At 64.7% G+C, this 16,498-nt stretch overlaps 1 protein-coding gene across 5 annotated transcripts in view; it reads right to left on the bottom strand.

Annotated features, from left to right (window-relative positions):
- Positions 1–16,498, bottom strand: part of TNK2 (tyrosine kinase non receptor 2) — a gene marked incomplete at its 5' end in the record, with an annotated part of 43,331 nt that overhangs the window by 13,292 nt on the left and 13,541 nt on the right. For 2 of the 5 annotated variants that reach the window (XM_034781397.1, XM_034781396.1), the window contains 7 exon segments: positions 3,571–3,842; positions 4,498–4,625; positions 5,153–5,248; positions 7,205–8,511; positions 11,172–11,216; positions 12,213–12,304; positions 15,410–15,604. In XM_034781397.1, the coding sequence (XP_034637288.1) occupies positions 3,836–3,842; positions 4,498–4,625; positions 5,153–5,248; positions 7,205–8,511; positions 11,172–11,216; positions 12,213–12,304; positions 15,410–15,604 (1,870 nt within the window). 5 annotated transcript variants of the gene reach the window in all.

Genomic DNA, 16,498 nt, shown 5'->3' on the forward strand with positions numbered 1-16,498 from the left:
ATATGCCTGGCGAATGGCACGTGGTAAGTCTTCCTTCAGCCCTGTTCTGAGGCCATCGGTGCGGGGGTTATGGGTGGGACATCTGGGCCTGGGTGAATTTCATCCACAAGATGAACAAGTGCCCCAGAAAACTCAGCTGCTTGAATCTTAACACACCAGCCAGAGGCAGAACGAAGGCCGGTTGGAGGCCAGGGAAGGCAGGCGAGTCCAAAGTGGGCGGGTATAAGGTGCAGAATTTTAACAACGGGGCTAATGAACCTTTGCCACAGCTCCCCTAGGAATGTGGCGGAGCCGCCAGCACTAGCCAGCAAGACTGGATGTCTCTTTCTAAGAGCTGTGCTCTCGCTCCATCAGAAATGAGGGGCTGGATGCAGGAATCGCAGGGTGGAAGCCTCTGGCCTGGATGATGCAGCTCTGAGGAGGTGATTGTACCGGTCCCTTCTGGCCTGGGAATCGAGGAGTCCCGACGCCCACCCCTACGCTAATGGCCAGACCAGGGCGCCAGCTTTCTGACGGGCTGTGCTGACCCACCTGTAGGTGAGGGAACTCCATGTTCCCTTTGTGCCGCTGGCTTTGCTCACTTCAGCAGCACTTCATACCTCCCCCAGGTTTGCTTTCAGGGCAGGGACAATTTGCTGGCTGGGAGCCTCATTCTGAAGTTTCATTTTATGTTCTTGAAAGAAAAAAACGAATTAAGCCCTAGATGCCATAGACAGACATGTTACAAACGTGACGAGCCGTCGAATACTCTTGTAAGTGTAACAGCCCCGAGCGACTACGCCAAAGACGCCTCTTTGGATGCACACCTTGGGCAGGGCCGGTGCTAGCCCCCTCCTCATCCCACACAGACCCTACGCCTAGGGGGGGACATTTTCCACTCTGTGTAGGGCACACCGGAATCCCACAGACGAGTACGGCCTCCAAAACAGCCAGGAACAGGCCGCAAGTGGCACCAGCCCTCTGCATGAGCTGGTTTCCCTCCCTGGGCCCGCAGCCCGCTCGCTCGCTGCTCCTAGTGTTGCCGTAGCCCAGTTCTGCACTGGCGGGCTTGGCCATGGTGACGCTGAGCTGGCTGGTGCTCTCGTGTCCCTGCAGCTCCTGGTGCAATGGGGCCCTGAGCTCGGCTGGCGCCACTGGCCACGTGCGTAACATAAACACCAACCAAGTGTGTTCAGCGCCTCTCAGGCACCCGTCCCAGCCAGCAGCGCTCCTTGGCCATGACGTGTGGCTCATGGGAACAACTGCTGGAGCAGCCCGGGGTAACTGAGCCCTGGCCGACCAGCTGGGCCTCACACCAGGCCCTCAAGGCCAATAGACTCGTGCTCTTTGGGCCCAATGGGGTCAAGACTCAGGAGGTGCCCCCAGGCCCATCCCAAACCTAGCGGCAGGCCCCTCAAGGACTACCACGGCGCCGGGCGGTCCCGGCAGCACCTCAGGGGGCTGGGCCCCAAATCAGGGCTTTGTAGCACAGAGGCGACAGTTTGCCTGGCATCGGGGGGGGGGGGGCGGCCACGTGAGCAGGGAGGGTCCAATCCTTACAGCTGGGCAAGAGGCTGCCACACAGTGGCGGATTAGCCAGGGTCCATGGCGACCCCGGTGGCTAGGCAGGAGGGCGGGGTGGGGGAAGCTGCAGGGTGGGAGAAGCCCCAGCTCCTGGACCCTGGTCACTCGCAGAAGCGCGGGGGGTGGCGGGGGAAGCCCCAGCACCTGGACCCCCCCCCCCCAGCCCCAGGACTGGAGGGGCTCCTGGCTCCCCACTGAAGCCTTGTGGGACATAAGGGGGGACAGAGCTTCTCCAGTCTTGGGAGGGAATGGGGGGAGGCCTGGGAGGAACAGGGGCAGAGCCCAGGGAAGGGGCAGAAAGGGGGTGTGCGTCTGCAGGCAGAAGGGGTGGGGAGGGGTCCCCCATTTGCTCTGGCCCAGGAAACCTTAACCCGCCTCTGCTGCCACAGCCCCCCCCCCCCCAAAGCCATCCCCAGCCCCAGCTCCCCAAAGGCCGCCCTGGGGAGGGGGGTACAGACCCCTGGGCAGTCTGGGGCCCTGGTGCTAAGCCAGCCCTGCTGTGAGGACTCACCTGTGGTGTGACGTCTGTTCCCACCCCGGCCATCCCTGCCCATTTGCCTGGGCCCAGGATCCAACCAGGGCGTGGCACACAGCCTGGGGCCTAGCAGATCAGGGGTACGAGCTGTACTGGGGGGGCTTAAGGGCACAGGCCCACAATGCGCTTCACAGACATGGATGAGCTGGGACACACCAGTGCCCTCACTGCATGCTGCGGGAGGGGAAACTGAGGCACATTGAGAGGCCGGGACCTGTCCAAGGTCACCCAGCAGGTTCGAGACAGAATGGGGACTAGAACCCTGCGTTGCCGGGACCCTGTGCTGCTCACTAGAGCAGCCCGTTGGCAAGGCGGGGTGTGTGTGTGTGTGTAACTGATGAGGTCCATTCAAGGGGCGATGCTCAGCTGGGGCCCTTTGCCGCATGTCAAAGCGAGTCACAAACTCTGCCCCAGGCCGGGGCCACGTGCCCCCCCCCCGGCCCTTGGCCTCACCTGCACTAGCTTCCTCCACAGGCAGAGGGCATCCCCCATCCCTGTGCCCATGGACATCCCCCCATTCCTGTGTCCTTTGGCACTGCTCCCCACCCTGCCCGTGGGCGTAGCCCCAGCCCTCTGGCCTTGTGTCCATGGGCGCTGGCCCCATCCGTGTGTCTGTGGGCCTGCCCCAGCTCTTTGCCTCCCAGACAGTGCCCACTGGCACTGTGCCCATCCCTGTGCTCACAGGTGCAGCCCCCCCATCTCTCTGCCTCCCAAGCAGGGCCCAAGGGCACTGCCTCCAATCCCTCTGCCCCCCCATCCTTGCGCCTGCAGGAACTGTCCCCACCTCTCTGCCTCTCACACAGTGCCCGTGGGCTCTGCTCCCACCCCTTAGCCCCCCTAGGGTGCCCCCGGGCACTGCCCCAGCGGTGTGACGGACGAAGCCGCTAATATGGGGCGGGAGTGAAGCAGCCTTGGGGAGGAATGCGGGGGGCACACACAGTTGGGCTGATGGGGGGTGGCTTTGGCTCCACAGTGAGCTCTGTGCCCTAGGACTCTCCCCCCACCCCCATCCCCGGGGTTGCCAAGCAAGTGGCGGGCAGAGGTGTGGCTGGTGCTTGCTGAGCCAGTGTCTGCCCTCGCCCAGCCCCGCCAATGGAGTGAGCCCGGGTTCCTCGCCCGCTCTGCCAGCCACTCCAGGGCCGGGCAGGACCAGGCTGAACGCTGCCCCCTGCCCGGGAAGGGCCGCAGGGGTTGGTGTGCCCTTCTCCTCCGGGCCCTGGGGCCTGCTGCAGGGCTGGTCAGCGGGACGTTGGCCCTCGCCTGCCGCAGGACGCCCGCTGGGCCTGGGTGATGGCTCCATCCCTTTCATGGAGCTCGGGAGAGAAGAGCCAGGTCCAAACTGAGTGCTGCTCTCTTCCTCTGGGCCCCCTGGCACCGGAGCGGGGGGCCAGGGGAGGCCGCACCTGAGCCCCCTTTGCTAGCCAAGGCCCAGGGGCAGGTGGGGTGCAGCACACAGCCAGGGCGGCACCGGGTTCCTCTCCAATAGAACATTTATATATATATATATATATATATTAAAATTACATTTCTCTTTACAAAACAATTCTCCAGCGAGCTCCGGGGCAACCCCCAGCGGGGTCCCGGGGGCTGCCCCATGCCAGTCCCGAGCCCCGGTCAGGCTCTCTGCCAAGCTCCGGGCTCTCCGGCCAGCTCAATCCAACGTGGGGGGCAGGCACCGCGGAGGTGGGGCAGGAGGTGCCCGCTCCAGGTCTGACTCAGCTTCCCGGCCTGCTGCCGTCACCGCCTGCGGGACAAGGGGAGCAGGTGAGCTGGGGGCCCAATCCTGAGACACAGCGGGCCCTCTGTGCTCACAGGGGTGCCCCACGGCATCAGGCTCTCTGGGGCTGAGCCCCACCGGCTGCCCGGCCAGTCCCTCCCTGGGCTGGAACATGCCCTTCCTCCCCTAGCCAGGTTGGGCAGCAGGCTGTGCTCTGGCCCACCCAGTCCCGGCAGCACGGGCCCCTGGGGCAGCCGCTCTGCCATCGGCTGGAGCATGTGCTGGGGGCCCCACATAGCTCCCAGGGAGGGGCTCCCGCTGGGGCAGAGCCTGGCCCTGAGCCCCTGCTCCTTCCCTGCTGGGCCCCGCCCCCCCGGGAAACACAGATGGGTCCATTCCCCCGTCTCTCCAGACCCTGCCAGGGATGGGGGTCAGGCTCCGTGGCCACAGCTGCCCGCCTGGCGCCGATTCCGAGAGTGGCGTCCGTCCTGCCGGGCGACACCAAGCAGCCACGGGATGGAGCCTGGCCCGCCCGGACGGGCAGCAGCTCTTGTGGTGCCCCCCGAGGGGCCCAGCTGTCAGGTTACAAAAGGGGGATCCCCGAGAGCTCGTGCTGAGGCTGCGAACCCCCTGGGGTTGCCGCGCCAGCGCAGGGGAGGGACTGGGGAAAGGGGCGGCGTACTTCTGCCTGGCGGCGCTGGCAGGGTCCAGCAGGTGGCAGCTGGCCTGCTCCAGGTTCCAGTCGAACATCTCCAGGACCCGGTGGCACTCCCCCCTGGTCTTGAGGCCCAGGCAGAAAAGCTGCTCCACCTGCAAACCACAGGGCACAGAGGGTGAGTGGGGGGCGCCCCGGGCAGCGGGAGGGGTAGGGACGATGTTCACGCAGAATCCCGCCATCCCCCAGGAGCTGTGCCAGCCTGGCCCATGTGTAGAGTGGGGCGGGGGGGCTCTCCCGTGGTTCTTCATCCCCCCAGTGGGATGATAGGCAGACACGATGCCAGTGTGGGGGCAGTGGCACAGGGCTGTGCTGACTGTACCCGGGTCAGATGGGAGGGCGCATATGCCCAGCTCTGCTCCTGGGCCCTCTGGCATTGAGCGCCCTCCCCCGCCCCAAGGGATCAGGCCACCCCCAGCAGGTGGCGCTCTAGGCTCGGTGCATCACACAAGCCAGGGCTCAGGTCCTGCCGCCCCCCCAAAACCCACGCCCGTCCCTGCAGGCAGGGCACCGGCTGCTGCGGTGCCAGCCTGGGCCAGAGGACAGTGGTGCACTGCTCGGGACACGGCCTGCGGAGTGGAGGAAGAGGGGGTCCCAGAGCCGCCCGGCCCCTGCCCGGTACCTTCAGATACTGGATGGCCCGCTGGACGTTCCAGCCGTGGTTCTGCAGGGCAGCCTGGCACTCCTCGGTGGTCACGCCGTGCACCATCTCCTGCACCTGTGGAGACGCACCCCGTGAGCGCTCGGTCCGGACAGGCTGGCACTGCCAGGGGGCTGGAAGGTAGCCGAGGGCTCGCAGGCCATTGAGTGGCGGGGAGCTGGGAGCTCTGCTGGGCCCCACGGAACAGCCTGAGAGCAGCAGGCTGAGGGCAGGGCGGGGGCAGGACTCCGGGCGGGCGAGTGGGCAGGCTGTCCTTGGGCAGCTCATTCCCCTCTGCACACGGGGCCAAGGGCTCTGGTGGCACTGGCTGAAATGGGGTGGTTTCATAGGGCCAGTGCAGGGACGCGGCTGAGTAGCTCCCCAGGCATTTCAGCAGCACCCGAAGGCCACGTTACGGGCTTCAGTAAGGGGGTGTCTGGGCCCCAGCAGCGGTGGCAACGCAGCTCGGCGTCAGGGAGCTCCTTTCACCGTTTGGGACCATCAGCCCCCCTCACGCCCCCGCTGGGAGGCAGCTTCACATCAGCCTCACTTACAGATGGGGAAACTGAGGCACGCGGGGGCGGGAGAGACAGTGACTTGTCCATGGTGACAGTGGTAGAAAGAGAACCCAGGAGTCCTGCAATGGCTGGGTTGGTGGGGAATGGCTGCCCCCTTTCTAGCAGAACATCCCCTGTAGCCTGGGCCCCCCCCCAGACCTCCCCTGGCCCTGCTGGGCAGCGTGCTCTGTGGAGCCCAGCACCAAGAGGCTGTAATCTCACGCTGGAACAGCAGGTGGCGCCCCAGGCCTTCAAGGTCATAGGACTGGGCCCCGCTCCAGATGGTCTCTGTGGCACTCGCCAGAGACAGGGCCTGGCTTTGGGGCTCCAGCCGGGGAAAGGGGGTCACTCCTCCCCCCCCGCGAGCCGCAGGGCTTGGGGAGGGAAGCGCCCGAGTTGTCCCACCCCTGGCCCCGGCAGTCTGCTCCCCAACATGCCGTCCGGCGCTGGTGCAGATCTGCTCTTCGGCCGAACAGCTGCTGACCACAGACGGCTCCCCCCTCATACCTCCAGGGCACAAGCGGGGAAACGAGGTGCAGAGAGGGGGAGACAGGCAGTAGCGCCCTCTCTCTCGGTGCTCGGGGCAGCCCTGGGGCTGGTGCCCTGTGGGGCCAGGGACCTGCAGTGCCAATGCCGTCACACCAGCTGCTCCCAGGCAGGGTGACCTCCCCCTGCCCCAGATGCTGCTTGCTAGTGACTGCGCTTCGCTGGGCAGAGGCAGCCGCGCAGCCAGCCCTGGCATCGGCGGGCAGCCAGCCAGAGCTGAGCCCACGGGTGCCCTTGACGTGACTGTCGGGCCTGGCGTGCCGGGGTAGGGCTCGGTGTCTGCCCCACCAGTGCACACGAGTTGCATGGGCACACGGGGTGGAGCGTGGGTGGCAAGGGAGTCACGTGGGTCCAACCAAGCAGGATCAGCCCCAGAGAGTCCGGTGCCGGGCACAGCACACAATGAGCGGGGCAGGCTGGCTCTGACATTAGCGCTGGCGAAAGGGGCTGGAGCCTGCAGCCCACTGAGTGGGTAGGGCACAGGCATCTCACCCCACGCTGCCCCACAGCCAGGCACCCACCCGGTGCACCATGCTGCGCGGAAGCTGTGCAGGGTTCCCTCCTCTGAGGGGCTCGGTCCGCTCGCACCCAATTCATTCGCCTGCTGCCTCTAGGAGAGGGGCCTGGGGAGAGTAGGGAAACTGAGGCACGGCGAAGGGCTGGGATGCGCCCCAGGTGAGGCACAGCCCTGCTCTCCCGGGCTGAGCAGCGTCAGCTTCCCGCCTGGCCCCTGGGATCTCCCCCAGCTGCGAACCCTGCCGGGCAGGGACGGCCTCGTCTCACACTAGAGCTGGTGCAGCGCTGCGGCAGCTCCCCATGCGGCTGGGGGCAAGGCCCTGCCGTCGCTCCCGGGCTGGGCCCCGAGCTGGCCCCACCCCTACACTGGCTGGCCCAGCCCCCTTCGCCAATCGCCCCGCGAGGAGCCACTCACCAGTCGCACTTTCTCGGCGGCCCGGCAGCCGTCGCTGCTGCTGTCGTAGATAATGTTCTGGACGCTGCAGGAGGCCCTGAGCGCCCCCCGGGGGCCGGGGTTGCTGTTGTTGGCCGAGCAGTTGGGCTGCTGCACCATGGGCCGGACGGTGGCGGTGCTGACCACGCGGGACGCCGGCTCCTCAGGGCTCCGGGCTTCCTTGAAGAACTTCTCGTACTTGTGTAGGTAGGCCGGGGGCTCGGGCAGCAGGTAGTAGTGGGTGTTGCTCACCTTCCGGCCGTCCTTGACAATGGGCAGGATGCAGGGGCCCCTGACGCTGTCCTTGTCCTGCGCCAGGATGACCTTGGGCGTGGCGTACTTGGGGTCCGAGGCGAAGCTCTGCGTGGTGGGCATGGCCTTGCCCGGGGAGGTGGAGAGGGAGGCGGCCAGGGCCAAGGGGGAGCAGAGGCTGGCCCTTTGCTGCGGGGAGCCCACCTGCAGAGCCATGGGGCTGGGAGTCCTGGAGGTGGGCTGGGATAAGGGGTCGCGGGGCGGGATCTGGGGTGGCCGGTCCTCCTCGCCCCCTGAGGCCGGGGACAGCTCCCCCGACCAGCGCCCGGGCTCGTTCCTCCGCAGGGGCCGGGGCGGGATGGGCACGCGGGGCGGAATCTGCGGCTTGTCCTCGCCGGGGCCGGGCGCAGGGCTCCGGGGCACGTGCAGCCGCTTCATGCACTCCTGCTGCAGCTCCTGGAAGATCTCGGTGGTCTGCTCCAGGCTGGGCTGCTTGGCCCCATGGGGCGGCAGGAAGAGGTTGTCCTCCAGCGGCGCCGCCTTCTCTTCCTCGTCCCAGGCTGGCCGCCCCACCAGCCCCTCCACACTGTTTATGGAGCACACCTCGAAGTCGGCCTCGTCCTGCGCCACATCATCGTAGGCCGGTGGCGGGGGCAGGGGCCGAGCGTCCCAGTCCACCACCGGGGTGGGGTGGAGGGGCCGGGGCAGTGACCGCGTGGGGCTCTGGGGGGGCGTCTTGTCCAGCAGGGAGAAAGCCTCCATGGCCAGCCTGGCGAGGGAGGGGGCGCCCAGCTCCCCGACCGGCGAGGGGGTGGCGGGGGGCGGCTCGTCCCCAAAGTCAATCAGTGGCGCCTCGCCACAAGAGGGACCCCCACCCTTGGCCCGGCTCAGCTGCCGCTCGCCCACCTTGGTGCCCGACACCCAGGCCGACGGCTTCACCAGCTTCAGCCCCTTCGGGGGGCCCGGCTTCCTCAGGTACAGCCGCTTGAGGCCCGTGGAGAGGGAGTCGTCCTCGCTGACGGGGTCGTAGGAGGGCTCTGGAACACAGGGAGGGGGAGATCTCAGCACCGCAGGGCGCCCATGGGCCAGGCACTGACGGGTGACTCCCGCACCTGCCTGGCATGGGAACAGGCCCTGCTGAGGGCCCCTTCCCCAGGCAGTACCGCGCCCAGCCTGGAGCCCCAGTGGGACGAGGGGCGCAGAACTCGGGGCCCCTCCCCAGCTGGATCCATACTGCGGGAGGAGGAGATGGTGTTGCCCCCGGCGTGGGGCTTTCGGGACAGTTCAGCATGTGCCTGTGAGGGGCTGAAAGTCCCGACCCGCAGCCTCCTGCCATCCCAGCCATGGGCTCCTCAAACCCAGCTCCGCCAGCACCCCTCAGTCTGGACCTGCAGCCCCTGCTAACCCAGCCCTGGGCTCCCCACACCCAGCTCTGCCAGCGCCCCTCAGGCCTGACCCCCAGCCCCTGCTAGCCCCTGCTAGCCCAGCCCTGAGCCCCTCCTGAGCACAGGCTTAGAATCACAGAATCAGATGATTGGGGTTAGAAGAGACCTCAGGAGGTATCTAGTCCAACCCCCTGCTCAAAGCAGGACCAACCCCAACTAAATCATCCCAGCCAGGGCTTTGTCAAGCCTGACCTTAAAAACCTCCAAGGATGCAGATTCCACCACCTCCCTAGGTAACCCATTCGAGTGCTTCACCACCCTCCTAGTGAAATAGTGTTTCCTAATATCCAACCTAAACCTCCCCCACTGCAATGTGAGACCATTGCTCCTTGTTCTGTCATCTGCCACCACTGAGAACAGCCGAGCTCCGTCCTCTTTGGAACCCCCCGTTCAGGTAGTTGAAGGCCGCTATCAAATTCCCCCTCGCTCTCTTCTGCAGACTAAATAACCCCAGTTCCCTCAGCCTCTCCTCATAAGTCATGTGCCCCAGCCCCCTAATCATTTTCGTTGCCCTCCGCTGGACTCTCCCCGATTTGTCCACATCCTTTCTGTAGTGGGGGGACCAAAACTAATACTCCAGATGTGGCCTCACCAGTGCCGAATAGAGGGGAATAATCACTTCCCTCGATCTGCTGGCAATGCTCCTACTGATACAGCCCAATATGCCGTTGGCCTTCTTAGCAACAAGGGCACACTGCTGACTCATATCCAGCTTCTTGCCCACTGTAACCCCCAGGTCCTTTTCTGCAGAACTGCTGTTTAGCCAGTCTGTCCCCAGCCGTAGCAGTGCATGGGATTCTTCCGTCCTAAGTGCAGGACTCTGCACTTGTCCTTGTTGAACCCCATCAGATTTCTTTTGGCCCAATCCTCCAATTTGTCTAGGTCACTCTGGACCCTATCCCTACCCTCCAGCGTATCTACCTCTCTCCCCAGCTTAGTGTCATCTGCGAACTTGCTGAGGGTGCAATCCATCCCATCGTCCAGATCATTAATGAAGATGTTGAACAAAACTGACCCTTGGGGCACTCTGCTTGATACCAGCTGCCAACTAGACATGGAGCCGTTGATCACTACCCATTGAGCCCGACAATCTAGCCAGCTTTCTATCCACCTCATAGTCTATTCATCCAATCCATACTTTTCAAATTTGCTGGCAAGAATACTGTGGGAGACCCTATCAAAAGCTTTGCTAAAGTCAAGATATATCACGTCCACGGCTTTCCCCATATCCACAGAGCCAGTTATCTCAACATAGAAGGCAATCAGGTTGGTCAGGCATGACTTGCCCGTGGTGAATCCACGTTGACTGCTCCTGATCGCTTTCCTGAGCACAGGCTTCCCGGATGATGGGCGTGTGAAACTGAGAAGCAGCCACTGGGGCTTAGGAAGGGAGGCCACCGAAATTCAATGTTCACTCCTGACCCAGGCAGGATCTGAACCCAGGACCACCATGTATTCACCCCCTACCTTGCCCTCCCCAGTCTCTCTGTTTAAGCTTTGCCTGGACCAGGTGTCCCTGAGCTTTGCCCTAGAGGTCTAGGTATGGGGTTGGCGCTCACTGCATGCATCCAACATCCCATGCACTAGGCTCTACTCCTCGGGGGCACACCCCTGGAGGTGCCAGCTCTCACCGCAGACCCTGCCCGCCCAGCGGCCTCCCGCCTGCTCTACCTGCCTCCCGCCCAGCCCAGAGGTTAGTACATGCAGCAGAGTCCAGGCCAGTGAGAGCCACGGGGCAGGGGGCGTTCGGAGTCGCCAGCGGGTTGGAAGCAGAGAGAGGCCCGAGTCACTGAGCCGAGGGCTGGTCCCACGGAGAGCCCAGGTGCGTGTGCCAGTCGGGTGTGTCTGGTGCTGGGAGAGACCGGGGAATCCACCAGTCTCTGCCGCGGCCGGCCAGCTCAGCCGAGAGACCGAATGGGGCAGGGAGTGTGGACTCACCTCTGCCTCCTAGAGGGGAGCAGGGCTGGGGCACCCTGAACAGGGCCATGCGGGGAAGCTGGCACTGCCCGCACTCTAAGTGCCCTCGCTGCTGCTCACACAGGGCGTGTGCATGTCTGTGTCTATGCGCGGGGCTGGCTGGCGACAGGGCTCTCCCTGTGCCCCATGTGCCCATGCTGGCTGGCAGCCCGTTGGCACTGGCGTCGGTGCCGGGAGCCAGGCCAGGAAGCGCCCCGCATGCCCCCATACCTGGCAGAGAGGAGTGAGGAGAGAAGAGAGAGGAGAGGAGAGGAGCAGAGAACGGCCCGACTTACTCGTAAGGAGGATGGCCGGCTGCGGTGGCCGAGGCGGTGGATCCCCTGCAGGAGAAGAGAGGCCCCAGAGGAGAGAGGAGGGGTTAGGTGGCAGAGCGCAGTGGCAGAGAAGCCAGAGGGAGCAGGGAGGCAGCTGGTTCAGTAACGGAGCAGGTAGCAGCAGCACAGCCTGGCCGGGGATCCGGCTGGAACAGCTAATGCCGGGTTTCTCCGACGAGGCCCGAGTTTGGATGCCACACTGGAGCCAGCTGGGCCGGAGCCCTCAGCTCCACCTGGGTCACTGGGAGCGGCGGGCCTGGGGCACTGCAGAGAGTCGGGGCCAAGCGGTCTCCAGCTGGGCACCCAGAACTCAGGCAAATTTTCAAAGGTGCTCAAGCATTTGAAGCCCGTCATAGAACAAGCCCGACATGGCAGCTGTGTGCCTAGGGCCTCCCTCCTGTGATCCTCAGGGCTCCAGCACCACCTGAACACCACAGGAAGGAGCAGCTCGCTCTAGGGCTCTGCAAAGCCGCTTGACAGTTTAGGACAGGAAGCAGAGGCCTGGGTCCTGCTGGAAGTGCAGGAGATCTGGGGCGGCCGGGCGGCGGGAGGTGCTCTGCCGCCGGCCAGGGCTGGGGGCTGGCACTCGACCAGCTCCACGAAGCAGCCACAGTGGAACCATGGAGCCGGTCGAGCGCCGGGGAAAGGCTCCCTTGACAGAAGGGCGGAAGGTCTAAGGCCGGCAGGAGCGACACGCCCACTTCGCTGGGCACGCTCGTCCCTGCACCCATGCTCTCCTCCTGGCACCGCGTGGCCTGGCATCCCAGCCAGGGGCCACCTGGCATCCCACTGCAGCTGCCCCCGCCCAAGGGGAATGAGCGGCCTGTGGAGACTACAGGTCCCAGCAGGCAAGTGCTGGGGATGGCAGGCGCCGGGGTCCCAAGGAGCATTGCATGCTGGGACTCGTAGTTTGAGGTCCAGGACTGTTGCAGGCCATGCGGCATGGGCTGCAGGGATGCCTGCCTGGGCAGCGCCCCGCAGCAGGATGGCAGCGTGGCTTACTTTTCGCCCGGCTCGGGAGCTGGGTGGGTCTGGCTGCGTTCAGGTCCACGCCTAGCACGTCGGGAGGGTCCATGGGGTTTCCCAGGTATAGCCTGTGGAGAGAGAACACACAGGACGGTCAGCAGCACGCCCCACACCAGGGGCTCACCTCCCCGGTGCTGTGGAGAGCCTGGCCCTTGGGTACTCCTGGCACCCGGCCATATGACGCTGCCCCTCTCAGGCGAGAGTCCAGTCCCATCCCCTTGGCTCAGGGGCCTGGTGGCTGAAAGGCGCAGCCCCATCTGCAGGGCCCCCGAGGGCGGGAGAGCCAAGTGGTAGGGCCAGGGGGGCTGCTTGGGTCTCCCCTGGGCTGGCCCCAGAGACTAGCACAGCCTGCTAACCCCTCCTGGCCGAGGAGCCCCCATTTTGCCGCCCCTTCCAGTCCCAGGTACTAACCGTGGCTGGCCCCCAGCACTGCCAATCCGCAGCGTCTGGCAGCCCCCACCCATGGGCCAGGGCCAGATTCTCACCCCTGGGAACAGGTTGGGGGGCCGCTAAGGGATGTGGCCATGGTCAGACAGGGTGTCAGTGGCAGAGCACGGGATCGACGTGGGGTCCACAGAATCCCAGCCTTGTGCCGTAACCACAGGCCACCCGGCATCTCCCTGGCCTTGGTGCGTGTGTGCCCGGGGGACCATATACTCAGCTCCCATGACAGCCGAGGTCACCAATATCCAGCTCCCACAGGCTGCACCCTCTGGCAGCTCTGAGGATTTCACACTCCCCTGATCCCACTCAGACCATCTCCAGAGCCCCTCCCCCAGCTCCATCCCCATGTGCTGGCTGGACTGGGCTGGGCCCCCAGGAGCAGCCAAGGGCCAGGGCACAGGGCAAGGCCAGGGCCAGTGCCCAGAGATGGCAGTGCCAGGGCTGGGCTCTCCCTGGGTGAGCTGTGCCAAGCAGGGTGTGGTGGGAAAGTGCCAGGCAAGTGAGAGGGAGGGATCCGGAGGCCTGGGTGTAGGTTCCCTCTCCCTGGGTACGCGTCGGCCTGGATGCCACAGCCCCATGCTTCGCACCTGGGCAGGGCAATGCAGGGCTCCTGCTGGGCAGGTCGTGGGAAAGACTTGGGGGAGATGCAGAGGGTGATAAAGATAAGCAGCAGGGCAGGGAGCTTAGTGCCAGAGTGCAGCCAGGCAGGGGTTGGGTATGGGGCACTGGCAGAGCTGTGTATAGGGGCCCAGGGCTGGGCTAGCAGGGGGCTGCGGGTCGGGATTGGGGGGCACTACAGAGCTGTGTACAGATGCCCAGGGCTGGGCTAGCAGGGGGCTGTGGGTCAGGATTGGGGGGAGCACTGGCAGAGCTGGGGAGAGGGGCGCCGGGGGCTGGTACCAGGGGGCTGTGGGTTGGGACTGAGGGATGCTGGCAGNGCCCAGGGCTTGGGTGGCAGGGGGCTGCAGGTCGGGAGTGAGGGGCACCAGCAGAGCTGCATATGGGGATGCATGCCCAGCCCCATTCATCGCTGGTTATTCCATGTCGGCCATGTGTGGAGGTCAGGGGGCACGACCCAGCTCCCCAGACACCACGTTCCCGCCTCCCCGCTCTCCGGGCCGCCCCCTGCCTGGTGGCCTGGCTGAACCCGACAGCCGGACGTGGGCTGACCTGAATCCAGCTAGCGAATAGCAATAGGGGTGTAGGCTGTGCAGCGCGGATGGCGCCAGCCTGGCCTGGACCCTGGGCACATCCTCGGTTCGCGAGACCAGGCTGCCCTGCCCTGTGCCAGCTGGATTCAAGCTGGCTCGGGTAGGCCCAGGCCCAGCTCTGCTCCATACACATACCCTGGGCTCCTGTCCACACTACAAAGTCCTGTGTCACAGACCCCATCTGGGCTCAGACAGGATCCACTCACTGCTGGTCCTCCCGAGGAGTTCAAGCCAACGTTAGGCATCCCAGCCGGGGCGGGGGCAGAGGCTGCTTTGTGGGGACTTGGACCTAATTCTACAGCCACCTCCTGCTGCTCCAGGCTGTCTCCGCCTCCGCGGGTGCCGGCTCGCTGAGCTGAGCTTTATCGCCAGTTTCTGCCCGCCCCGTCCCACTGAAGTTCTTGGCACTGTGCCTTGGTGAGAATGGGAACCAAGAGGCTAAAACTCTCCTGGCATGACCCCTGACACGTCTCAGACACCCAGAGACCTGGACAAGCATGGGGGGCGAAAACAGTACGTGCCTCTGACTTTAAACCCACTGTCCTGATTCCCCAAAAAGAGCTTATTTCTTAGAGCTCAACGGGATCTACAAAACACGCCCAGTTTGACCCCCGGTATTTGCATCATTTCTCTGTCACACACGGGGATGTGGGGTTTTTCATGGACACACACAATTCAAAAATGGCTGAACCAAAACTGAGCAAACCTCTCCTGGGAGCCGAGAGCAAGTGCGGGCCACGTCATGGATTTGGTTTGGAAATCGGTGAGCAACCACGAAAGGGAGGTTTTAACAGAAGCTGGAACTAACATGTGTGCTATAAACATGCACAACCAACAGGGGGAAACTTCCCGCCTCACTGAAATGCAGCCACCTCTGGGGTGGAGCGAGGCAGCTGTTTAACAGCTCAGAGCAACACATGGCAGTTTAGGGCCCACCCCATTAGAAGGGAAAGGGGCTCCTCAAAGATAGGCGTCCTGTAGTGCTCACACGGCGCTGGCACCCCAATCTCTCAGGCAAAGGGCCCAGGGGGCCAGGAGAGGTCTGCACCTTGGGCTGAACCCCGACCCAGGGATCAGCGCCTCCTGCTGCATTGCCAGCTCCTGCTGCCCCCTGCCCGAGGGCTGGCGTGCCCGAGCCCCTCCCAAAGCCCCAGCAGGGGTGAGGGCAGATCAGCCATGCACACGAGCGCCCCGTTAGTACGAAGAGATGGGGCGGAAGTTAGACTCCACAAGCTACGCGGTCCCCAGGCAGCATGATTCCTGGCATCTCCCCCCACTCCCTGCGGGCTCCCCAGTAGCCTGCGCCCCTTCCAGAGGGCAAGGAGGGGAGGGTCACGGACAGGGTGGACTGGCCTGCAAACCAAACAGCCACGCGGGCCCCCCACGTCCCCTCAGGCTCCGTGCCCACAGAGGGCAGGCGACCTGCAGCCCCCACCCCACCAGGCCGTCCCTGCACCCAGGGCTGCGGGGAGCGGAGAAGAGGCAGAGGAAAGCAGAGCAGAGGGACGTGGTTCTTACTCATCGATCTTATCAGGGAAGCCCCAGCAGTGCTGTGGGTTGGTGTCTCCATGGCCAGTGTGGATGAAGCTGTTTTTTAGCGGCTGGCTGATGTCGTGGGCCGACAGCCCTGCCACGGAGGTCACCGTGTTTCGCGGGAACTGCCCCACTTTAAGGGTCCTCTTATTCTGACCCCGCCACCAATAATTCTCAGCCCTAAGGAACAAAAAGGCCCTGGTTACTGACCCGAGAAAGCGTCCAGCCACGGCCAGCGCTGCCAAGTGAGACTCGGGCACCGCAGGGCCCTCCCAGCGCCAGCCAGAATTGTCCCTGGTTTGCATACGGGGATAAGGGACTCGCCCAAGTTCACACGGCCAGTCAGTAGCAGAATCCAGAGTCCTGTGTCCCAGGTCCCAGCTGGGACCAACATGCCCCGCTCCCCTCTCGAGAGCCAGGAGCAGATCTGCACTGCCCCGCCCCTCAGGCTGTCACTGGCCCAAGCAGAATCACTGCACCCATTAGTGAAATGCAGCCACCTCTGGGGTGAAGATGGCAGCTGCTTAGCACGGCACAGCAACACTGCACTGGGGGATTTTGGGGAGCTATGTACAATGCCCCAGGTGGGGTTTGCCCAGGACACTGGCCTGACACCCAACAACCCCAGGAATTGCTGTGGGATGGTCAATGGCCACTGCTGGCTGGGACCTCAGGTACCCATCAAATCGGAAAGAGGCACAAGCAGCAGCCCTAGGACCACACTGGGGCGCTGACTCTGAGGGGAGAAGGACCACACTGAACTGCCCCCACAGCGCCCCCCGCTGACCCTTCACCGCTCCCCGCAGGGCAGCACCCCTGCTGACCCCCCCCACCGCTCCCCGCCATGCAGCACCCCCGCCGACTCCCCCATTGCTCCCCGCAGCGCAGCGCCTTCACCAACCCCCCCCACCGCTCCCTGCCAATCCCCCCATTCCTCGCAGCGCAGCACCCCCACCGACCCTTCACTGCTCCCCACAGCACAGCGCCCCCTGTAGACCCCTCCCCACTGCTCCCCGCAGCGCAGCGCCCCTGCCGACCCCCCCCCCCACCCCCCCGCCACCCCCCCCCCCCCCC

Source organism: Trachemys scripta, chromosome 9, assembly GCF_013100865.1.
Source record: "Trachemys scripta elegans isolate TJP31775 chromosome 9, CAS_Tse_1.0, whole genome shotgun sequence".
Lineage (NCBI taxonomy): Eukaryota > Metazoa > Chordata > Testudines > Emydidae > Trachemys > Trachemys scripta.